This window comes from Saimiri boliviensis, chromosome 9 (genome assembly GCF_048565385.1).
Source record: "Saimiri boliviensis isolate mSaiBol1 chromosome 9, mSaiBol1.pri, whole genome shotgun sequence".
NCBI lineage: Eukaryota > Metazoa > Chordata > Mammalia > Primates > Cebidae > Saimiri > Saimiri boliviensis.
This window is the reverse complement of record NC_133457.1, coordinates 63444542-63470623: the sequence shown is the minus strand read 5'-3', so window position 1 is coordinate 63470623 and position 26082 is coordinate 63444542. Positions and strand designations below refer to the sequence as shown.

The following is a 26082-nucleotide window of genomic DNA, read 5'->3' as shown; positions in this document are numbered from 1 at the left end:
CAGCACTGTTAGGTAGAAAAAATGTCTTGGAAAACAGAAAATTCCAATCTCTGGATGATGATAATTGTATGTATACCTTGATATTAGAAATTAACATAATTAACTACCTCAGTTCTGATTCCATGTTCATTAAGTGATCTTGTGAGAAAAAAGTGCCACAGACTACTAATTGGCCCTCAATATGTCTCCCCTTCTAGAAGAAAGAAGGGGAGGGGAGAGGAGGGGAGGAAGGGAAAAAGGAATTAATTTTTACTGGGTACATGACCATCCCGAAGAAAGGCAACATTTCACAGCTTTCCATGCAGGCTAGATATGACCATCCATGTGACTAAATTTCTAGCCACTATAATGCAAACAAAAGTGGTTTCTACCACCTCCTAGTTGTTCGCTTAACATAGGTGTTCTCAGTCCCAGCACTGCAGATATTTGAGCTGGGTAATTATGCTCTAAGGGGCTTCCTGGACATGATAGGATAAATTTAGCAGCATCCCTGGCCTCCACCCATTACATGTCAGTAGCACATTCCACTACCCAACTCCAGCCCCTGTTGTGACAACCAAAAATGTCTCCAGGAATTGCTAAATGTCCTGATAACCACTGCTTATAGGAAATGGCAAAACGTCTATTTCCCCTTTCTTTCCTCCCTTCTGCTGAAATGTGGATGAGGTGGAAATAAGCTTGGACCATGCAGCAAAAACTCAGAGCTGGGAGAGCAAGAATATCAGAGCTGAGCTGGGCACGGTGGCTCAAGTCTGTAATCCCAGCACTTTGGGAGGCCGAGGCGGGTGGATCACGAGGTCGAGAGATCGAGACCATCCTGGTCAACAAGGTGAAACCCCGTCTCTACTAAAAATACAAAAAGTTAGCTGGGCATGGTGGTGCGTGCCTGTAATCCCAGCTACTTAGGAGGCTGAGGCAGGAGAATTGCCTGAGCCCAGGAGGCGGAGGTTGCGGTGAGCTGAGATCGCGCCATTGCACTCCAGCCTGGGTAACAAGAGCGAAACTCCGTCTCAAAAAAAAAAAAAAAAAAAAAAAAAAAAAGAATATCAGAGCTGGAGTCCCAGACTCCACAGTGTTATCATACTGGACTGATGTCATTTATGCCCAGACTATTACGTGAAGAAAAACAAAGTAATCCTCTATGGCCCTGTAAATCAGAGGTACTATATCCCACAAGCTGAATCCAGTCCATTTCCTGTTTCTGTACAAGATGCAACCATGCCTATTCAGCTACAGATTGCCTATAGCTGCTTTCATACTACTAGAACAAAGTAGTGGTGACAGAGAACATCTCACCCACAAAGTCTAAAATATTTGCTATCTGGCCCTTTACAGAAAAGGTTTGCCAACCTCTAGTGTAAAAAATAGTGACAATGAGTGTTCACTGATTCTTTTATGCTAAATACTATTCTAAGTGCATTGTATAAATTACCTTATTTAATCTCCACAACTACTTTATGAGATAGGTATTATAATCCCTATGTTACAGATGAGAAAATAAGGCAAAAGAGAGGTTAAATAACTTGCTAGAGGTCACCCAGTTAGTGACAGAGCTGGGATCTGAATCTACGCAGTCTGCTTCTAAAGCCTGCTAAGACTGTACTAATCAATGAAGCTGAGTATCTATTGACTTAATATCAGTTACATTTTTTTGGTCACTAAGTCAGTAGAATTTTAGTCGGCCACTGAGATTAATTTTAAATGTATTGTGTTGTCCTCTTTTATTTAGCATATCCATATATCTATTTTTTCAAGGCAAAGCTTTTACTTCAGAACACTGATGAAAGTATCTTCTTTTTCCTAAATGTTTACATATCTACAATTTCTATAGCAAACAGCAAAATTAACCCAAAATATACACTGAAGTATACTTTAGGGTCATCTGGAAAAAAAAAAAAAAGAAGAGTGCAATGAGTGGATACATACCAAGTTCTGGCAGGTACAGAGAAATTTGGTTTCTGCTTTACTTTATATGACTGTAACATCTGCTTTCCATAATGTATCAACTCTCACGTAACTAAGTGACTAATTTCCTTTCTAAAATTGACCTAAAATGCTGCCATTTCAACAGCATTACCTTGATGTAATGTCACTGTTACAAATGTCCTGGGAGTTCCTATTCAGAATTGCCCTCAAAGTTAGCTTATAAGCCACTGAAAAACTCTATTAGACACATTGTACAACCTTGAGCAAATCCCCTAAGAAGCCCTTTTTCACCAGCAAAGTAAGATTATAATATATTGCTAATAATAGCAATGCCCATGCATGTCATAATATATAAAGTTTATTTCAAAATTAATTTTAAGAATACAAAATAATAACTTTTTTCTTTAGGAATTTCTTTAGATAAAACAAAAAGGTATTTCTTTCTTTTTTTTTTTGAGATGGAGTTTCGCTCTTGTTACCCAGGCTGGAGTGCAATGGTGCGAACTCGGCTCACTGCAACCTCCGCCTCCTGCCTCAGCCTCCTGAGTAGCTGGGATTACAGGTACACGCCACCAGGCCCAGCTAATTTTTTTTTTGTATTTTAGTAGAGACGGGGTTTCACCATCTTGACCAGGATGGTCTCAATCTCTTGACCTCGTGATCCACCCGCCTCGGCCTCCCAAAGTGCTGGGATTACAGGCTTGAGCCACCACACCTGGCCATAAAGGTATTTATTTCTTAGGATAATCTCAAGGCAACCAAATGCACATGAAGAATGGGGTCGTCTTCCAGCTCCAGAGGAACAAAGAGATAGATAAATCTTCCCCCTTAAAAAGCAACCTTAAAGCTGGACAAATATGACAAAACAACCATTTCGGTGGTCTAGAAATCAACTTGAAAAACATTTTATGCTTGAAAAACAGCTGCACTTCAGGTAAGAACACTGAAACTCTGTGGTGCTCTGCTCTGGGACTAGCCCCATCACTTCCTGGCCCCAGCTGGGTCAGCATGAGGTTCTAAGGTAGACAGACCACGATGACTGGCAGCTTCTCGGCCACAGTTGAAAGAGGCTCCTCTGACTGGACATGATGGGCAATACCTACTCTCTGTGACACCGTCAACTGAAGTGACATTCTGAAGGCTGACCAGCAGGAGAGGGTCAACAGTGGCTCTACTAGCCTGTCGTAGCAGTCTAGATAGAGACAAAGATATTCTTGGCCAAGGTACACAGTGGAGACAAGGGAAGAGGCTCCTGCTATTCACACACTCCTGGCCAACCCTGAGGATGTGCACATAAGCACAGGAGACAAAAGGGCCTATCCAAAAATGAAACCCAGGCAAACTGGAAAACAGAAACTAAACTTAGAAAATGTTCATTTCTAACCCCACAGAAAGATCCAATGGAAGACAGACAAATAGAAGCCTCCCCCAATCATCTTCCTCACAGGAACACCAAATTGAACAACTACCTACATGAAAAAGCACCTTTATAAGAACCAAAAATCAGGTGAGTAATCACAGTCCTTGGTTTCAACTTCACATCACTGTTAGAGACACTAACGGTGGTAGGAAAGACAGTCCTGAATTATCAATGCCACCCCTTCCCCATCTCCTGGTAGTAGCTGCAGGGCACTGAGAGAGACTCTGTACTTGCATTGGAACTCAGTGCTGCTCTGTCACAGCAGAAAGCAATGCCAGGCAGAACTTAGCCAGGACTCATGGAGAAGGCACTTAGATTGCCCTAGCCAGAGGAACTGCCCACCTCAGCAGTCAGAACCTAAGTTCTGTCAAACTGCCCCTCTGCAGGCTAAAGTGCTCTGGTGTCCTAAATAAATCTGTAAGGCAGTCTAGGCTACAAGGAATACAATTCCTGGGCAAGTTCTGGTGCTGTACTGGACTTGAAGCCAACGGATTTGCAGAGCACACAACCCAGTGAGACACCAATGGGGCAGCCAAGGGACTGCTTGTGTCACCCCTTCCCCCAACCCAGACAGCACAGCTTGCAGCTCTGGGAGAGACTCCTTTCTTCTGCTTGAAGACAGTAGAGGGAAGAGTAGAGGACTTTGTTTTGCAACTTGAATATCAGCTCAGCCACAGCGGGACAGGGCACTGGCGAAGTCTAGCTCCTAGATGACATTTCTAGACACACCCCAGGCCAGAAGGGAGCTCACTGGCTTAAAGAAAAGAGCATGGTTCTGGTGGGATTCATCCTCTGCTAACTAAGGAGCCATTGGTTCCTGAATAATTAGCAGTGGCAACCAAGCAGTACTTGCCGTGGTCCTCAAGTGAGACTCAGACACGTGCTGGCTTCAGGTGTGACCCAGCACATTCCAAGCTATGGTGGCTACAGGGAGGGACTCCTGTTTGAGAAAAGAGGGAAGAGTACAGGGGAATTGGTCTTGCAGCTTAGTTACCAGCTGAACCCTGGTTGGGTAGACCACCAAGCAGGTTCTTGGAATCCCCACCCAGGCCTTGGCTCTTAGATGGCATCTCTGGACCTGCCCTGGGCCAAACGGGAGCCAGCTGCCCTGAAGGGAGAGTCCTAGGACTGGCAGCATTCACTACAAGCTGACTGAAGAGGCCCTGGACCCCAAGTCAACACTGGGGGTAGCCAGACAGTACCTGTCATGAGCTTGGGGCAGTGGTGGCCATGGGGAGAGACTCCTCTGCTCGGGGAAAGGGGAGAGAAGAGTGGGAAGGGCTCTGTCTTGTGATTTTGATGCCAGCTTAGCTGTAGTAGAATAGGGTTATCAGGTAGATTCTTAAGGTTTCCAACTCCAGGCTCTGGCTCCCTGATGGCATCTCTGCACCCAGCCAGGGCAGGGGTAAACTCACTGCCATGAAAGGAGGAACACAGCCCGGATGGCTTTGCCACCTGCTGACTATAGAGCCCTCGGGCCTTGAACAACATAGGCAATAGCCGGGTAGTGGTTACCATGTGCCCTGTGGGAAACCCAGTGCTGTGATGTCTTCAAGTCTGATCCAGGACAGTCCCAGTGGTGGTGGCACGGGGGTGCTTGTGTCACCCCTCCCCTAGCTCCAGACAGCTCCACCCAGAAACAGAGTCTCCATTTGCTTGGGAGAAAGTAAGGAAAGAAAAAGAAGTCTCTGCCTGGTAATCCAGAGAATTCTCCAGGATCTTATCCAAGACCACCACGGTGGTACCACTATGAGTCTGGAAAAGTCCAAGACTTGTCCAGGCAACATAAGAAGTCCTCATCTCTACAGAAAAATTTTAACAATTAGCCAGGCGTGGTGGCACATGCCTAGAGTCCCAGCTACTGGAGAGGCTGGGGCAGGAGGATTGCTTGAGCCCAGGAGTTTGAGCTGGAAGTAAGCTACAATCATGCCACTGTACTCCAGCCTGGGTGACAGAGAGAGAATCTGTCTCTTAAAAAAGAAAAAAAAAAAAAAGTGAGTTACCTTCAGATTCATGCCATCCAGTTTTAATATTATACTTTCTCTCTCTGTTGTTCATTAAGTCTTGCTTTCCAAGTCATCTTGCCTTATCCCAAGAAACTTCAACAATCACAGAGACAATCATGCAGTACCCTGCCTCTGAGTTCACTGATGCCGTCTCTAAGACCTCCTCCTCCACTCCACCTGGGTCATCTACTTCCTCAGTTTTCTATCTTGTTATCAAAACTAACCCAATTGGCCGGGCGCGGTGGCTCAAGCCTGTAATCCCAGCACTTTGGGAGGCCGAGGCGGGTGGATCACGAGGTTGAGAGATCGAGACCAACCTGGTCAACATGGTGAAACCCCGTCTCTACTAAAAATATAAAAAATTAGCTGGGCATGGTGGCGTGTGCCTATAATCCCAGCTACTCAGGAGGCTGAGGCAGGAGAATTGCCTGAACCCAGGAGGCGGAGGTTGCGGTGAGCCGAGATCGCGCCATTGCACTCCAGCCTGGGTAACAAGAGCGAAACTCCGTCTCAAAAAAAAAAAAAAAAAAAAACTAACCCAATTATGAAATTAGGAATTCAGACACCCCACTCTCCTATTTTTCAAGATAACTATTCGACTACTCTACTGTGACTACTCTGCTTCACTGATCACCAACCCATTGAGCTGTCTTGATTTTCCATCAGCCTCACCTGGTTTTCAAGATTTTAAACATGCTCTAATAACCTGACTCCCTCTTGCCCCATTGTTCTACAAGTAGCCTGTTTGGAGCCCAAGTCCCAAACAGCATATCTTTAGCAAAACTAAAAGACAAAATCTGAGAAAGAGTGATTTTTTTTTTTTTTTTTTTGTGAGACAGAGTCTTGCTCTCTTATCCAGGCTGGAGTATAAGGGCATGATCAGAGCTCACTGCAGCTTCAACAGCTGGGGCTCAATTGATCCTCCCGCCTCAGCCTCCTTAGTAGCTGAGACCACAAGTGTGCATCATCATATCTGGATAATTTTTTAAAAAATTTTTATAGAGACGAGGTCTCACTATGTTGCCCAGGCTGGTACTGAACTCCTGGGCTCAAGCAATCGTCCTGCTTTGGCCTCTCAAAGTGCTGGGATTATAGGCGTGAACCATCATACCAAGCTGAAAGAGTAAGGATAACAAAGGCAGCAAGATACCAGTAGAAAAATAGGCAAATGTTGAGCTGGGCTCAGCAGCACATGCCTGTAATCACTGCTACTTGTGAGACTGAGGTAGGAGGAATGCTTGAGCCCAGGAGCTCAAGGCAAGCCTGGGCAAGACAGCATGACCCCATTTCAAAACAGAAAAAAAAAGGCAAAAATCACAAGCAGATGTGTCCCAAGAGGAAATACCAACTGCTTCACATAAATCTGTGTCCAACTTCACTAATAATCTAAGATGTCAAAATTGATACTATTCTTCATCTATCAAAATGTGTAAATTCGCCGGACACGGTGGCTCAAGCCTGTAATCCCAGCACTTTGGGAGGCCGAGGCTGGTGGATCACGAGGTCGAGAGATCGAGACCATCCTGGTCAACATGGTGAAACCCTGTCTCTACTAAAAAAAATACAAAAAACGCCGGGCGCGGTGGCTCAAGCCTGTAATCCCAGCACTTTGGGAGGCCGAGGCGGGTGGATCACGAGGTCAAGAGATAGAGACCATCCTGGTCAACATGGTGAAACCCCGTCTCTACTAAAAGTGCAAAAAATTAGCTGGGCATGGCGGCGCGTGCCTGTAATCCCAGCTACTCCGGAGGCTGAGGCAGGAGAATTGCTTGAACCCAGGAGGCGGAGGTTGCGGTGAGCCGAGATCGCGCCATTGCACTCCAGCCTGGGTAACAAGGGCGAAACTCCATCTCAAAAAAAAAATACAAAAAATTAGCTGGGCATGGTGGCACATGCCTGTAATCCCAGCTACTCAGGAGGCTGAGGCAGGAGAATTGCCTGAACCCAGGAGGTGGAGGTTGTGGTGAGCCGAGATCGCGCCATTGCACTCCAGCCTGGGTAACAAGAGCGAAACTCCGTCTCAAAAAAAAAAATAAAAAAAAAAAATGTGTAAATTCAAAAACTTAATAGGCAAGGCTAGCAAGGGACCAATGACTCTATCATTCTTAGGAACTGCTAATAGCTGCATAAATCACTGCATTTCTGAAAGGCAGTTCGGCAATATCTTTTAAGATTCTTTAAAATGTGGTTTATAGAAAGCTAGATTTTCTAAAAGTATAAAAATCACAGAGGAAAATGTTCACCACAATGCTGAAAACAATATAAACATAAAACGTGGAGAATGGTTCCATATATTGCATAACAACATGTCACACTACACACTCAGAATCTGAACTCAGAAACAAAATTGATTTAAATAAAATTGTCGCCGGGCGCGGTGGCTCAAGCCTGTAATCCCAGCACTTTGGGAGGCCGAGGCGGGTGGATCACGAGGTCGAGAGATCGAGACCATCCTGGTCAACATGGTGAAACCCCGTCTCTACTAAAAATACAAAAAATTAGCTGGGCATGGTGGCTCGTGCCTGTAATCCCAGCTACTTAGGAGGCTGAGGCAGGAGAATTGCCTGAGCCCAGGAGGCGGAGGTTGCGGTGAGCCGAGATCGCGCCATTGCACTCCAGCCTGGGTAACAAGAGCGAAACTCCGTCTCAAAAAAAAAAAAAAAATTGTCTCCATTCCAAATCCAGGGGCTAGTTCTGCTCCCAAACCAAATGGCATAGGTTTACATTTCCTTGCTCCTCCCCTTTAAGTATATCTAAAATTCCCAGAAATAAACTAACAGACAATCATAAAAGAACTCTGAAAGGCAAAAAGAGGAAGGCAGGGTGGCTAGGGGCCTCAGGACTTGAAGAACAATATGACATTACATTTCCCAAGTTTTTTGGCATCATAGGAAAGGTTAAAAAAAAAAAAAAAAAAAAAAAAGTTTCCTGAGCATTCCTTTAATCTGCTATAATTCAGACTGGGCACTAGAGAGCCCTAAAACCCAGAACTATCAACAGACTTAGATCCAAAAGGGCCCCCAAGCCTGCCTAAAGAAGCAGAAAATGGGCAGCCTGGAGAAAATCTAGCAGGTGGTCCCATCCCTGATTCCATACCTGGAGTTGCAGGAGGGCCCACTATGACGGAATGAGCAATGCCAATAAAGATCAGGCAGGGGAACTTCATCTCCTGCCCCATATGCAGTACAGCAGGTAGGCCCACATTACTCACATCAGCAGCACCAGTCGGCACAGCTGGCATCTCTTAGCCTTCCACCCAGCAGCAAAGAACTATGCAGGTCCAGTGTTTCCCAACTCCCCACCCAGGAGCAGAGTGGCCCAAAGCAAGGGCCTTCCTTCCACTCCCACAGGCAATATCAACAGTGACTGAATGGAAGCCCCTCTGGCACCAGGTAGGAGACCACATGGTGGGGCTAGGAGAATGCTCACAGACCCATGAGTCCTGAGCTCAGCATCTACCATGCATTCTCCACTTGGCAGCAAGCGGCCCAGAAAAATCCACTCCACTCTCACAGGTGGCATGATCAAGGATCGAATGGGAGTCCCAACAACGCCACGAGAAAAAAAATTCAGACTAGAAAAGCATGGCAAATCAAATCATCATTGAAACCACAGATCTCAGTAGTATGCCAGGACCTATACACAAAACCTAAACAGGGTAATTACCTACTAAGATAGATCATTTACAAAGGATCGTGAAATATTAAAATGTTCTTATTTATTAAAAAACAAAAGAAAGGGCTGGGCACAGTGGCTTATGCCTGTAATCTCAGCACTTCAGAAGGTCACGGGAGGAAGATCACTTTGAGACCAGGAGTTAAGAACAGCCTGGACAACACAGCGAGACCCCATCTCTATAAAAATTAAAAATTAGCCAAAGTGGTGGAGCACACCTGTAGCCCTAGCTACTGGGGAAGCTGAGGTGGGAGGATCACTTGAACCCAGGAGTTTGAGGTTGCAGTGAGCTATGATCATGGCATTCTAGTCTGGGTTGCAAAGACAGACCATGTCTCAAAAAAATAAATAAATAAAATGGAAAAAAGGCTTTAATTTTTAAAATGTTACTTTGCAAAAGGCTTTTAAGAATTTAGGGAAATACTGAAGATATAATGTAAAATTTTTTTTTTTTTTTTTTTTTTTTTTTTTTTTTTTTGAGACGGAGTTTCGCTCTTGTTACCCAGGCTGGAGTGCAATGGCGCGATCTCGGCTCACCGCAACCTCCGCCTCCTGGGTTCAGGCAATTCTCCTGCCTCAGCCTCCTGAGTAGCTGGGATTACAGGCACGCACCACTATGCCCAGCTATTTTTTTTGTATTTTTAGTAGAGACAGGGTTTCACCATGTTGACCAAGATGGTTTCGATCTCTTGACCTTGTGATCCACCTGCCTCGGCCTCCCAAAGTGCTGGGATTACAGGCTTGAGCCACCGCGCCCGGCCTATAATGTAAAATTTTAAAAGCAACAGACAAACTTACATATACAGTATTGCTTTAGATATTTTTTAAGCATATAAAAGAAAATGGAAAGCAATATTCCAAAATGTTATCAGTCATTATGCCTCTTGGTTAGAAATTATGAATTTTTACTGTTTTTATATTGTCCAGTCTTACTGAAGTACTTGTTTAATGTTTACTAGCTGTATAATTAAAACTCTAACCACAGGGTACTAAAACTAGTGATACAAAGGGCTGTGATAACACGCAGATCATGACTCTGTAAAAGAGTGGGAGTGACCTTAATGAGATGATGTAACACAAGTGTGTTGTCTTTTACATACCTGTGGATCTGTCCATTTTTATGCAGATACTCCAGACCTTCCAGTACTTCTCGGAGTATAGTAGCAATGGTAGACTCATCGAGGACTCCACTTTTGTGTTCACCTTTTGCCACAATGTGCTTAATAATATCCAGAACAGAACCTGAAAGCAGAAGACATAATTTTCTAAAAATCTCTAAATCATTCAATATAATTCAGATCCATTTTAGAATCAAAACACATGTGAACCTTCTCATAAATTTAATTGTATAGGAATGGAAAAAAACCCAGCAAATATGAGGAAATACAGAATTTTTAAATAACTTATTTTCAGCCGGGCATGGTGGCTCACGCCTGTAACACCAGCACTTTGGAGGCCAAGGCGGGCATATCACGAGGTCAAGAGATCAAGATCATTCTGACTAACATGGTGAAACCCTGTCCCACTAAAAATACAAAAATTAGCCGGGTGTGGTGGTGCATGCCTGTAATCCCAGCAACTCAGAAGGCTGAGGCAGGAGAACTGCTTGAACTTAGGAGGCGGAGGTTGCAGTGAGCTGAGATTGTGCCATTGCACTCCAACCTAGGGACAGAAGTCCAATCTAAAACAAAACGTAGCCTGCTAATATTCAAATAATATGTTATGCTAGCATCTCCTTTGGACATCTAGTGAGAATCTGAAGAAGTAGTAGAGGATATTTAACTCCCCCTAAATAATGCGTAGGTAAGCCATGCTCATCAGTAATATTGTAAGATACCGCAAACCAATGTAGGCTTTTAACACCAGATTAGAACATGCACTACTGTATGACTAAAGATATAAAAATACAACTGAAATGCCAATCAAATCAGGAATGAAATACTTGGATCACATATATATACAAACTAACTTAGGACTAAAATTACTTTTTAGGTTAATAAATTATAGAACTAAAATAGGCAAGGAAAAGACAAATACAAAAAGAATAAAAATTACAGTTCTCTTGAGTATTAACAATCCTAAACTTCCCAGAATAGGAAATAATGCTCCTAGTAAAGGTTGAAGGCGGGGAGGAAAAGACACCTATATCGTAATTAAAAGCACAATGCTGCCTGCCAAAACTGAAGATCATAATCAGTAAAAAGTTTGGTGGAAATTCATAAGATTTCTGGTAATATAATGGCCCATAACAATCACAGAACCAAAACAAAACAATTTCCAATATTAGCAACTGTGCCAAGAGGTCTAGAACATTACATAGACTGCACTGAAAAGATTCAATACTCATTTCTTGGTACAAGACTTCAGTGATCAAGACTAAAATCAAAACAACCACTTACACAGTTCTCTTGAAAACTTGCCCTACTGGGTACTTTTACTTCATACTCTTAACAAGAAAAAACATACTTCCCAATACATAGAAAGAAACAGAATTCTCAAAAACATGAGGGATTGAACACGTTTATTTTAGCTCCCACTTAAAATCCACTAACTTGGTAAACTTGATTAAAAAGACATAAACCCACAATTTAAAAAGAGGACCAGAAAGATGACAGAAGACAGATGGCAACAATATTCTAGAAGATAGAAGAAAAAGAAAAAGTAACCAAGCACAGTGGAGAAATCTGAACTTCAGTGCCTGCAGAGGAGCTGTTCCATTTAGGACAAAGTGATCCCTACCCAGAGCTCCAGAAAGGCTCAAAAACACACACAGCAAGTACCGTATGTGAGGGAAGAGTGGAGGACAGGGTTGAAAACAGGAAAACTGGTTGAAAGTTCAGATAAAAGAGAGTAAGATTCTCAGATCCTTCTTCCTCCCGGAGGCTTGCCCTTTAATACTCTTCACCACCAACAGGAGATAGGCAGTTTAGTCTCTGTGAACCAGAGAGGCTCACTCTCCAGAAAGCTCCCAGACAGGTTTCCCAACACATTACTACACTGGTCCTTTGTCCTCTCCATTGCTGGGATTCACAAGTTTGTGATCCAAAAGGGGAGAGACCTAAGGAAGAAGTTTGTTCTGCTTAGTTTAATCAATCACACGTGAATCCCCAAAGCAAAATGATTATACCAAAGGCTCATATGTTCCACTGTTCAAGAAACCTAGGCCACATAAATACTTCATTAAGAAAACAATTATGACCGGGCGCGGTGGCTCAAGCCTGTAATCCCAGCACTTTGGGAGGCCGAGGCGGGTGGATCACGAGGTCAAGAGATCGAGACCATCCCGGTCAACATAGTGAAACCCCATCTCTACTAAAAATACAAAAAATTAGCTGGGCATGGTGGCACGTGCCTGTAATCCCAGCTACTCAGGAGGCTGAGGCAGGAGAATTGCCTGAACCCAGGAGGCGGAGGTTGCGGTGAGCCGAGATCGCGCCATTGCACTCCAGCCTGGGTAACAAGAGCAAAACTCTGTCTCAAAAAAAAAAAAAAAAAAAAGAAAACAATTATGTTAATTAACACTGATCAAGTCCCATGTTTGTAACGTAATACCTAAAATAAGGAATGCAAAGGAAAACCAATTCCTACTGGAAATGAAAAATTACCAGAACTCATTCATTCATCAATTAAGCCCTATTACATTACATGTGAGATCTAAGACTGGGTGCCCCCAAATATGACAAGATATACATGACATGATTGCTGACTTTAAGGGAACTTCCAGTCTGGTAGATCAAACAAATGCAGCATCAAAGATCCTGGGGCACCTAAAAAGTGACTATATCTGTAAAGAGTTTGAAGCAGGAGCTCCTTTCCAAATTTTCAGATTTTTATTGACTTCACACCGTCCAATGATCAATGAGGAGACTGAAGCAATGCCCATCTCTAGCCTGTATGTCCAGAACAGACATTTTGAACAAAGCCTATATATGAAACCCTTCTGATCTGGCTAACAATTTCAGTTTCAAACTCCTCCCAACAATGTTATTATTATAGGTGGAGGAATCATCATGTCGCCAAGACCTTCATCCTTTACTGAGAGACACTGGTCCTGTAAGGTACCCCCCACCCCCACCACTTCTTATCCATTTAGTTTTTTAAACCTCTGGTAGCCTCTAACTCAATGACAGTGTTTATAATCCTCCATCCTTAAACATCAAAATTATAAAGAATTCTTCACATCAACTAAGAGAAAGGTGAAGAGAAAATATGCTAAGCAAAAGGAGGCAGCAGATTACCACTGAGTGATTCAATTAACACCTAAGGTAGGAAGAATGAGGGAAAGCTATAACTGTGTATGTAGTATTTTGTCCTCATGCCTAATTGGTAATAGTATTTAGGAATAATCTGTTCTCAAACTTTAACGTGTGAAGGAATTACTTGGCAAACTTGTAAAAATGTACATTCCCAGGCCATATACAACAGTCATTCAAGAGAACTGAGGTAGGGCCCAAGAAGCTGCATTTCAAAAGGCATTTAACAACTTACAGACGGCTTTAATGAAAGCTGTCCATTAAAATCCAAACATTTTTCAAAGTAAAAATAAATCAATCAAATAATGGGAAACAAGGGTATTTTTGTTTGGATACAAACAAAATTTTGTAACAAAGCAAAAAGTTTAAATGTAGATCATCTATTCCCAAAAAATATTCCCCATCAGACTTCATGGCCTGTGGCACGGAACATGTTAAAAAGCAATGCAAAAATTTAATTGTCCAACAAAAATATGAAAATAATATTTGACAAAGTAGTGAAGTAGCTGCTGGCTTCAGACACTTGTTAAGTCTGAAAATTATAACTCAATCAAATTAATTACCCCATCAACAAGTTAATTTCCTCAGTTTACTTGTATAAGAAGATACTCTTTAAATATAAAATCAATTCATTAACTTAGTTACTGGTATCTCTGCTAACAAGTTTTTTGTTTTGTTTTGAGATGGAGTCACTCTGTCACCCAGGCTGGAATAGTGGCAAAATCGTGGCTCACTGCAACCTCACTCCTGGGTTCAAGCAGTTCTCCTGACTCAACCTCCTGAGTAGCTGGAACTACAGGCATGCACCACCATGCCTGGCTAAGTTTTCTACATTTGGTAGAGACAGGGTTTCACCATGCTGGTCAGGCTGGTCTCGAACTCCTGACCTCATGATCCACCCACCTCGGCATCCCAAAGTGTTGTGATTACAAGCGTGAGCCACCGCACCTAGCAAGAAGTTTTAATCAATCTTTAGCTACTACTAGTAGTAAAAGACTTTACTGCTTATGTCTTCCTAAGCCTCAGAAGATTTCAAAGGGGCCGCAATTTACTTGGTGTGAGTATTCCATTTTAGAACAAAAGACGTTACAGAAATTTAAACACCCTGCACTGTTACTTGAACATCCATAGCTGGTCACTACTATTATGAGACATTTTACCTGGGTCCTGCTGTAGATGAAGGAAGTCCCCATGTTTTTTCTCTCTTAGAAAAAGACAAAGTTAGGCCAGGCGCCGTGGCTCATGCCTGTAATCCTAGCACTTTGGGAGGCCAAGGTGGGTGGATCACCTGAGGTCAGGAGTTCAAGACCAGCCTGGCCATCAGGGTGAAACCCCATCTTTAAAAAAAAAAAAGGAAAGAAAAAGAAAAAGACAAACTTGAGCACATGCTTAAACAACTATCTAAGACAGTGAATTTACATTAGATTTCTGCATTTCTACACTTAACTCCCTTTAAGTACTACAGGTACCTCTTTTTTCATCTCAGAAGTTTTTTTAAATTACTTTGATTTCTTAAAAGCTTACATTTGCAGTTTGGTGCTAATAAACTGTGGAAATAACTATTTATACAAAAGTGCTTCTAACTTCTAAAGCTTAACTTCCTGTAGTAATAAATCCCAACATTCAATATGAGAGTTTTAATTAGAAAAGATAGGAATATTACAGTTATAAGGAAGCATCATAAATTGATTATAATATTGACACAACTAAACTTATTTTAACCAGGATGTACACTTGGTTGGTGGGCTTAAGAGTGACTCATTATTCATTTTATGAATTAGTTTATTAAATTATACATCAGTACAATGTTCCTAAATCAAAACTATGCTTTTGTTTTCAATATTCTGACTAAAAAAGTTGATGTGAAAGAAGGTACCCTATACATATTTCTGTTAACTCTGGTTATTTATAATTTTTAATTTTGGGAGTCTTTGCTTTTCAGTAAGCCTCTTCCGAGAGTCCTCTTCTCTCATTCTCTCTGCTCCAACTGTGAATCTGTCAGTTTTCAAGACACACACACTGCATCCTGTCTCCATCCCTTTTTTCACCGTATTCTAGCTGGATCACATCTCCCATCCTTCCCGAGTACTAACTCCAGCCCCCATTTCACCTGGCTAATTATTAGTTATTCTTTCTAATTTTTAAATTTTTTTTAGAGACAGAGTCTCACTCTGTTGCCCAGCTAGACTGTGGTGGCAGGATCACAGCTTGCCTCAGCCTCCAAGGCCTGGCCTCAAGCTCTCCTCCAGCCTCCCAAGTAGCTGGGACAACTGATCAAAGCTTAGCAAATGGTTTTATTTTTGGTAGAGACAGGGTCTTTCCATGTTGTCCAGGCTGGGCTGTTGAACTCTTGGCCTAAAGCATTCTTTCCACCTCAACCTCTCAAAGCACTGGGATAGCAGGCATGAGCCACCTCACCCAGCCAATTATTACCCTATTCATTAGCTCTCAGCTGGACATCACCTCCTGAAGGTAAGTCTTTGTTAATCTCAGGGCAACCAATTCTCCCTCAAGGTTAAGTTCTCCTGGAACTTGTTCCCATAGCCTATGAGAGCAAGGAACTGGTAACTTTATTCACCAGTGTACTGGAGATCAGTAAGTATTTGATGAACGGCATTTTAATTAAGCTACAATCCTGACACATCTTCCTCCTGTTTAAAAAAAAAAAAAAAATTTGGCCGGGCATGGTGGCTCACGCCTGTAATCCAAGCACTTTGGAGGCCAAGGCAGGCAGATCACCTGAGGTCGGGAGTTCAAGACCAGTTTCACCTGACCAACATGGTGAAACCCCATCTTTATTTAAAAAAAACAAAAAAACAAAACTTAAGCTGTGCTTCGTTCTAACTTTTGTTTTCTAAATGTTGCCTAATGTATCACCTCAGTTTAAATGTTTATTCATTTTATAACAACAAAAGCAAAATTTCATTTTCCTAAAACAAATGCAAAATTTTTAATATTTAAAAGGTTTAGGCCAGGCACTGCGGCTCACGCCGATAATCCCAGCACTTTGGGAGGCTAAGGACCATCCTGGCTAACATGGTGAAACCCCATCTCTACTAAAAATTAAAAAAATGTGCCGGGCATGGTGACACACACCTGTAGTACGAGCTACTTGGCAGGCTGAGGCAGGAGAATAACATAAACTCAGGATGCAGAGGTTGCAATGAGCTGATATCATGCCACTGCACTCCAGCGTGGGTGACACAGCGAGATTCCATCTCAAAAAATAAAATAAAATAAAATAAAAGGTTTAGATATAATGATCATGTTGACTCATAAAAATATAAGCACTTATAAAAAGGGTTATGACTAAATGGAACATGTTTGAAAATTATCCTCCAAGAAATCTGCCAAGTGCTAGTCTTGAAAAATTGGGTAATGTCCCAGAAAACTTAAGACCAGACCAAGAGGGACAAAGAGCCACATTTAAAAGACATCCTACCCATTTACATGTCCTACCCCTTCCACAATCAATTCATATACTCACTGAGAGAGGAACAGGAATTCTAAAAAAAAAAAGCCATTCTGCTTAGGAGTAGCAGAAAGAAGGATGGGCTAGCATACAGGTATGGACAAGAGAATTAAGCAATTTATTCCCATTCACCAGAGGACTTTTTTGCAAAACATTAAAACCTTTGCATTACATATTCTTATAAACTACAAATAAAAAAATTATGTTATAGGTGATCAATAATGAAAGATACAGTATTACCTAATACTCCCATATCTCTCCATACAGAAAGAACCATGCTTGACCACCATCTTGAAAGGTGGTTGGTGTTAGCAAGGCTTCCAACCATCATATGAACAGGGCCTTTAACAAAGCAATCCAGTTTCTCCAGTGTGTCACTAATGGGATTGAAACAAAAAGGTGATTCTGGCTACACTGAAAAGCATCCAATAGCAAGGGATTATTACTATTAATGACTAAAATTTATTGTGCACCTATTACATGTCAGCACAGTGGTGGACGATTTACATATATCATCTCATTTGCTCCTCATCAATTCTCTGAAATGCAGAAAGGTATACCCACTTAACAGATAAGTAAAAAGGTTCAAAGAGATGAAAGAGTTTTCCCAATGACATACGAGTGCTAAGTAGAAAAACTGAAATTTAATTCTAAAGTCTATGCTGTTTATAGTCTCTTTGGGGAAGTATAGTGTTCAGTGAGATATAGCAATAAAACTGCAAACTAAACAAACATGGATTCTCTTTTCTGTAACTCTACATTTTAGGATGGAAAATCATACTCCCCCACAAAATACACATGCAAGCCAAAACCAAGCAGCATAGTGACAGGAAGGCCAGTGTGGCTCCATCACTCACTAGTCCTACGAGTCTTACTGCCATGTGATTCAAATCCATGCCTTGGCAAAGTGACTAATTTACCAAATGGCATGGGGCTTTCGGGTAACCATAACAAAATGTTTGATCTATACATGTCAAGGTTTCACAGTTTACAATCAGCAATATTTGTATTTTATTGTAAGAACACAGCAGAAATAACTATACATACATTACAAGATAAAGCACTTCAGTAATTATCTTAATATTGGGTATCAAGATTTTCTGTGTAAAGGAAAAGAGATTCAAGTATAATATTAAAGAAGCTTAAAAAGTCAAGGACATTAAACTTGTATTGGAAATATTAATGTCAAATTATGATTTATTTTTAACCTACTATATTTCCAAGCTCTAGAAGCAATGACACTAGAGTAGTAATGAGCACTCCAAGCATCCAAGTTATGCTTTCTTCTAAGTACATTCCTGAGTAAAAAACATCAAAGCTCATTGGAATATTGGCTGATTCAGGGTCTGGGAGAATGAATACAAATATAACCCTAGGGAATCTTGAATTAAAATGTAAGGATACAATGAAAGACTGATGGGTTCATATCAAGAGGACACAAGAGTGACTTTGAAAGGGCTCCCATTGACAAATTTTGGACAACCTGCATATCAGAAAGAATAGAGCATAACTGATGGAAAGACACTGAATACATAAAAATCCTTGGATCTTTAATAATACTCCAAAAAGTGCAGGCCCTACCCAATTGGAAAAAGGGAAATTTTTAAACCCTCTCAGTGCCTACCACTGCAGATGATTACTAGACCAACTTTTTACTCTAAAACTTCGTACTTAAAAAAAAAAACTCAATTATTTATCTCGCCTTTTCAGTAGGAACTAGAGAACAGATTAATCAGTGTCCCAGTTGATAAGGAAAAGTTCTACACAGAAGGATGCCAGCTTATAAATATAAAAGAAATAATGCTGTAAGAAAAATCACCATTTTACAACCCCTGATTCAAACAATGAATGTGAAAATCATTAGACAAAAGACTTATGGAGAACTGGACACTCATTAGATACTCACAAAGTATCATCTCACAGATTACTTGCCAGCTACAAAAGGGAAAATGTTACCTTTTTCATGGAGAGGCCTGGTTGTCCTAATCTTAAGCAAACAAAACTAACATCACTATTAAAAAGACAACCAGATAGCAATTTCCTGATGTAGTGCAATATGAAGTACACAGCAACACCCAGAAGTATCCTCCCCCAAAATATTTAACTTGAATTTAATAAAGCCTTTAGATCTAATTTTCAATACACAAGAAAAAGAGGACTATAGATCAAGTTAAATGCTACCAAGAAGAAATAATCAGATAAATCCAGAATATGGCACATTCTACAAGATAACTGGACTAGACTCTTCAATAAGTTTCTATCATGGAAGGGAGGAAGCAAGAAGGAAGCATCCTAAATTAAGAGAGATTTAGACCAGGCACAGTGGTTCACACCTGTAATCCCAGCACTTTGGGAGACCAAGGTGGACGGATCGCTTGAAGACAAGAATTGGAGATGAGCCTAGGCAACATAGTGAGATCCCGTTGCCAAAAAAAATTTGTATTAAATAACAAAATTACTTGAGCACGGTGGTACACGCCTGTAGTCTCAGCTACTTGTGAGGCTGAGACGGGAGGACCACTTGAGTCCAGGAGTTTGAGGCTGCAGTGAGCCATGATAGTACCACTGCACTCCAGCCTGGGCGACAGAGCCAGTCTGCCTCTAAAAAAAAATGGAGAGATTTAAGCAGCATGACAACGAAATGGACCAAATGCAAGCTGTGAAACCTGTCTTGGCTCACAGATTAGCATCTTCAGCAAATACTATATTTTCAGTACCTCCTCAAATGCAAATGGTCATGAAAACAAAACCAGGATAAGAAAGAAGGAAATTGTATTAACTTTTCGAACCATGGTACTTATAGCATTTCCTTGTACTTTACTCACCTCCACTTAGCAGCTTCATGACAAGCCACAGCTCATCTTTTACCACAAAAGATGTGTAGTAAGATACAATATTAGGATGATGGCATTGACTCATGGCTTGAATTTCTTTCTACAAAGAAGAGAAAACATGATAATTCATTATATGCAAGCCTAAAACAAATGTTGTGAGTTACCAAATCCAAATTTTGAAATCTCAAGACTTTGTCACACCATTCTGGGATGTTCATAGCTTTGATTTCTTAATGAATAGATAAACCAATAAAACCACCATGTCTCCCTCAGTCCATTCTGACTCAACTTCTTCCTCCACTCATTATACTAGTAATCTTTCAAACTAGAAACACACTATTTAACACACCCTGGCACAACACTCCAGGAGGCCTGGTTATATAGGTACAAAGGATATTAACTAATAAACAGGTTTTTAAAAATTATTATTATTTGTGTAGGGTTTTTATTTTTTTGCAACATATTATTTCATTCCATTTTTGTGAAATGATTAATAATTTTGACACTAAAGAGAAACAAACTGAAACAGGACATCAAAAACTAAATCCAGAGCAGAAATCTGAGCTGAAAGTCTAAGCTTACTCTATCTCAGCTTATGATTTTAAATTAGATTTGGTATGACAAAATGCCTTATAAAGCCCTGTGTGATCAAGGCCCTGTTTACCTCTTTGGTCCCATTCCTGTGCCCCTTCACAACCCAGTACCTGATCCAGCCACAGAAAACTGCAAGTGAGTCATGCTTCTTTTAACTCTGGACATTTAACCCTATTGTGCCTCAGCCTCAAATACACTTCCCCCATCATCTCTGCCTAGCTAACTCCAACTCAGGCATCCCCAAACTACGGCTCAGGGGGCCGCATGCGGCCCCCTGAGGCCATTTATCCGGCCCACCCCCCACCATCGCACTTCAAGAAAGGGCACCTCTTTCATTGGTGGTCAGTGAGAGGAGCACAGTATGTGGTGGCCCTCCAATGGTCTGAGGGACAGTGAACTGGCCCCCTGTGTAAAAAGTTTGGGGACGCTTGCTCCAACTCTTCCTTCTGATCTCAGTCTAGACAGAATTTCCTTCCAACTTCCCAGCTTTGGTTAGATGCTCCTTCTCAGCTTCCAAGTACCCTGTGTATCTCCTCCCATCATGGTACATAAAATACTGGATAGTACACTGTGTGCTTATTTGTCTGTCTCTCCCTGCTAGGCTGACAGCTCCATAAAGGCAAGTACTTAAAAGTAGATTTTTTTTTTTTTGAGACAGAGTTTTCGCTCTTGTTACCCAGGCTGGAGTGCAATGGCACGATCTTGGCTCACCGCAACCTTCGCCTCCTGGGTTCAGGCAATTCTCCTGCCTCAGCCTCCTGAGTAGCTGGGATTACAGGCATGCACCACCATGCCCAGCTAATTTTTTTTTTGGATTTTAGTAGAGACGGGGTTTCACCATGTTGACCAGGATGGTCTCGATCTCTTGACCTCGTGATCCACCCGCCTCGGCCTCCCAAAGTGCTGGGATTACAGGCTTGAACCACTGTGCCCGGCAAAAGTAGATTCTTAATCACTATAGAACTCAACTGACTATACTATACTGTAACTGCCCATTTGTTTACACATCCCCCACAAAACTGTAAGCTCAGTGATAACTAAAACAGTTCTTAGCATATATCATTGTGCCTGGCACACAGTACACCTTCAGTAAATATTTGCTGAATGAATGAAATACTGCAGCACTTTATATGGCTTTTTTCACTTATTAACGTACCTGCCCTATGCCCTTGGTATTTGTTCAGTAAGATCAATTGTGTGAAAGTCATTCATAATCCCTGATTCATAAGGAATGCTCAATAAATGCTAACTTTCCATTTTTCATCTTCTCTACTTGAATGTAACTTCCTTTATGGCAAGGATCTTGTCATACACATCTTGCAACCCTGAAATCACCAGCACAGTCTTCTGTACTAAAAGCTAAATATGAAAGAAAAGAAGAAAAGATCTGGCTCTATCACTCAGGCTTGAAGCGTAGTGGCACAACATCTTGACTCACTGCAATCTCCACCTCTCAGGCTCAAGCCATCTTCCCATCTCAACCTCCCAAGCATCTGGGACTACAGGCATGCAACACCACACCTAGCTATTTTTTTTTTTTTTTTTTTTTTTTGTATTTTTTGTAGAGACAAGGTTTTGCCATGTGGCCCAGGCTGGTCTCAAACTCCTGGGCTCAAGTGATCCTCCTGCCTTGAAATCACAAAGTGCTAGTCTGTAGGCATGAGCCACCACACCTGGCCTCATGTTAAATTTTTAATGTTTGCAGCACATTAGTATTAGAAATGTGTTCGCACACTTGAAAGGATTTTTAAATAACAGCTTTATTTTTGAGATGGGGTCTTTCTCTGTCACTCAGGCTGGAGTACAGTGGTAGATCATGGCCCACTGCAGCCTCAACCTCCCGGGCTCAGGTGATCCTCCCACCTCAGGCTCCAGACTAGATGGGACTACAGATGTGCACCACGTATCTGGCTTTTTTTTTTTTTTTTTTTTTAAATGAGACAGGGTCTTGCTTTTTAAACCAGGCTGGAGTGTAGTGGTGTGACCCAGCTCACTGCAGCCTCAACCTCCTGGGCTCAACCTCCCGGGATCCTACCTCAGCCTCCTGAGTAGCTAGGACTACAGATGTGTGCCACGATACCTCGCTAAATTTTGTATTTTTGTAGAGCCGGAGTCCTATGTTGCCAGGCTGGTCTTGAACTCTTGGGCTCAAGCAATCCACCCAACTTGGCCTCCCAAATGCTGGGATTACAGACGTGAGCTCTCGTCCCTGGCCTGGCTAATTTTTTTATTTTTCAGAGATAGAGTCTCACTATGTTGCCCATGCTGGTCTCAAACTCCTGGACTCAAGCAGTCCTCCCGCCTTGGCTTCCCGATGTGCTAGGATTACAGGTGTGAGCCATTATTTCTGACCTATAACAGCTTTATTGTGATATAATTCACACACCATAAAATTTACTCTTTTAAAGTGTCCAATTCAGTGTACTCAAAGAGTTGTACAACCATCACCAATTAATTCCAGAACATTTCATAACTCCAAAAGAAACAGGGTACAGTTGTCCCTCAGTATATGTGGGGAATTGGTTTCAGGACCCCCAAATATGCCCAAATCCATGCAGAACCCTCATTGTGTGAAAAGTCAGCCCTGTGCATATGTGAGTTTCTCATCCTGTGAATACTGCATTTTCCATCTGCATTTGATTGGAAATAATCTTTCTTCTTTTCTTTTTTTTTTTTTTTGAGACAGAGTCTTGCTCTGTTGCCCAGGCTGGAGGGCAGTGGCGTGATCTCGGCTCACTGTAACGTCTGCCTCCTGAGTTCAAGCGATTCTTTTGCCTCAGCCTTCCAAGTAGCTGGGATTACAGGTGCATGCCACCACCGCCGGGTAATTTTTGTATTTTTAGTAGAGACAGGGTTTCACCATGTTGGCCAGGCTGGTCTCGAACTCTAGACCTCAGGTGATTTGCCTGCCTTGGCCTTCCAAACTGCTGGGATTACAGGCATGAGTCACCACGCCCAGCCCTCTTTCAAATTACTTTATACCTCCCCTGAAACATGTGTCACTCTGCCTTGTACAACAGGCAAGAATCTCAACTTTTTAACTGGATTGTGAAACACCTGTTAGAAGTGTTTTAAGCCTCTTGATGTCCCCCACAGATGTCCAATGACTTCAGTCCTACCATCTATCAGAGAAGATAAATATTTCAAAAATACTACAATGTGTCTTTCTTAGAGAAAAACCTAGAAGTACAATCTCTGGAAACAATAAATATAATAATATTTGATAACTTTTACCACATATTGATTTTCCCATCACACTTAGCAAAGGTTATCAGATAGAAAATACATGACAAGAGAAAGGAGCAGTACACTGCCCACTCACTAGTAACTGTCACACGATACACACTTGTTAGCCCAGTTTACATGAGCGTTCTTTGGAAAACCCAAAGACTACAGTGTTCTTTGGATAACCCAAAGACAGCTTTGTAAATAAATTTTAATATCACAACATCAAAAGTTTAGTACATTGATCTTATAGATTTTTTTAAGGTAAACTGAAGGGCTTCACATCTCAGAAATAGAGCTGCTGGCACTCAGATCTCAGTATCCCATAGAACAGGTCCTGGTATCACAAATAAACGAGGTATTCTCTACATTCCTGATGTTTCATCAGTATGTGGTGAGATCTTACCTGCTTGCCTCCCCCAACCCCAAAAACCCAAGTATCTTAGACTTGCTTTACTAAAATTTACTTTTCCCCTTTACTTATTTGCCAAGTATTAATATATGCAAACTATATTTGCAACATAAAACGTATTGAAACATGATCAAAATGTACATATATCTAACTAATTTTTTCTTTTTAATAAGATATAACAAATCTTCATTCCTCTAAAAGCCGCCACTGTAAGAACAAAAATATTGCTTTCGAGAATGTCAAATGATATTTAAAAAGAAATGTTCGGCCGGGCACGGTGGCTCAAGCCTGTAATCCCAGGACTTTGGGAGGCTGAGGCAGGTGGATCACCTGAGATCAGTAGTTCAAGATCAGCCTGGCCAACATGGTGAAACCCCAACTCTACTAAAAACAGAAAAATTAGCTGGGTGTGGTGGCACATGCCTGTAATCCCAACAACTCAGGAGGCTGAGGTAGGAGAATCACTTGAACCCAGGAGGTGGAGATTACAGTGAGCCGAGATCACACCACGGCATTCCAGCCTGGGAGACAGTGAGACTCCATTTTAAATAAAAAAGAAAAGAAAAGAAATGGTCTTCCTACTTTTGAACTAAGACTATAATCATTTTGTTAAGTAGACAATAATAAACCTGATAGACCTGATTTTTAATCCAGACTCTGTCATTTATTATATGATTTACTTCCTTCATCTTTAAAATAGAGCTACTACGTAGCTCATAGAAATGTGTGTAAGGTTAAAGTACACTGCAGTGCCTAGTACTGAAAGATGTTTGCTATTATAATCATGTGAACTTAAGTTATTCAAACCTTAAACCTCAGCTTAATCATGAAGTAGTTTAAATAACAAGACTTTCATTCATTTTACTCTATCATTATCAATTAAATAACTGGCAAATGATAGGGCTTCATATAGGACTTCTCAAATTCTAGTCTTAATATGTAGGTTAAAATTTTTGTTTTTCTTTAACAGAATTAGTTTACAGTTATAGACAAATATTTTATCATCACTGCAGTTCAAATGTCCAAATGGTGCTCTAAAGTATTATAGTATGTATCAATCCAAGATCTTTAAATAAGATTTCAATCAGCATTTCCTTCCAAGTATGCATTGTCTCACCAAACATGGCTCAAAATCATTCCAGCAACCAATTTCTTCAGTTTCTGCTCATACATTACCAATTCCTGAAGAAATACATTTGTCTCGTCCATCTCATATATTATTATATTTTATGCAATATATAACTCCATTACTTCTTTCTTTAATTCCAATTATTCCCTAATACTAACTATAGACACCACCAGAAATAAAATACAATTTGGGACCGTGAAAAAAACTTCTAGATGGACAGGTCACTCCAGTCCTAATCCCTGACCTTTCTATCACAGCTCTATACCCTCTTAAAGAAATTATGTAATAAAATAACAGTATTAGTTCATATTTGTATGGCAGTTTAATAAATTGTGGTCTATTCAACAGAATGCTATATACACGTTGTAAATCATACTGATCCATATTTACAGATATAGAAAGAGTTCTATGATAAACTGTTAAATGAAAAGGGCATATGATTACATTATCACAAAAATACAAATATATTAAAATGTTCACTCTGAAAGGTTATATAGTAAAGGTTAATCTCAGAGCAAGAAAATTACAACTAATTTTTTTCTTTCTACTTATCCAGACTATAAATTTTGCAATGAACATTATTTATTAATGAAAAAATCATAAACCTTTAAAAAAAATCAAAAACGTCAAGTTATTTCCCACTGTAACATGAATATATACGACTATATCTCTCCATTTAAGAAGTATGAGATGTGCATACCAGGAGCTCATCCATGCTAGTCTGACATTTCTCGAGGTTTATCCGTTTGATTGCCACTTTCTCCTTTTTAGGGGCACAATAAGCTGCTTGGACCACAGCAGTTGCTCCGCTCCCTAAAAACAAATATATAAAAGAGTAAATAAGTGGATGGATATATAAAAACATGACATTTTTAATTCCCATACAATTTAAACAAGAGTAATCCCTATCTTCTTCCTACAGTGCATAACAGATGCAGAAAAACACTCTAAAGAGTGTCAGTTAAAGCAAAGCCTCAACCATTTCATATGTATTGCCAATAAATACCAGTGCAAAAATAAATTTCAAAGCTGCTAGGATTCCAGTTCTAGAATACAATGGCATAGGCTCACATTTCCTCACTCCTCCACTCCAAATACAACAAAAGAGCAGAAAAATAATTCAACAATCATAAGAA

General features: G+C 41.0%; 1 protein-coding gene across 2 annotated transcripts in view; it reads right to left on the bottom strand.

The window, feature by feature from the left end:
• Positions 1-26082, bottom strand: part of OXSR1 (oxidative stress responsive kinase 1) — a 98512-nt gene that overhangs the window by 54592 nt on the left and 17838 nt on the right. The window contains exons 2-4 of one of the 2 annotated variants that reach the window (XM_003930896.4): positions 25647-25759; positions 19578-19686; positions 10128-10269 (exon numbers count right to left, since the gene is read on the bottom strand). In XM_003930896.4, the coding sequence (XP_003930945.3) occupies positions 10128-10269; positions 19578-19686; positions 25647-25759 (364 nt within the window). Of the gene's footprint in view, positions 1-10127; positions 10270-16992; positions 19558-19577; positions 19687-25646; positions 25760-26082 lie in introns of those variants that run through there. The other variant, XM_074406044.1, reaches the window with a different exon arrangement.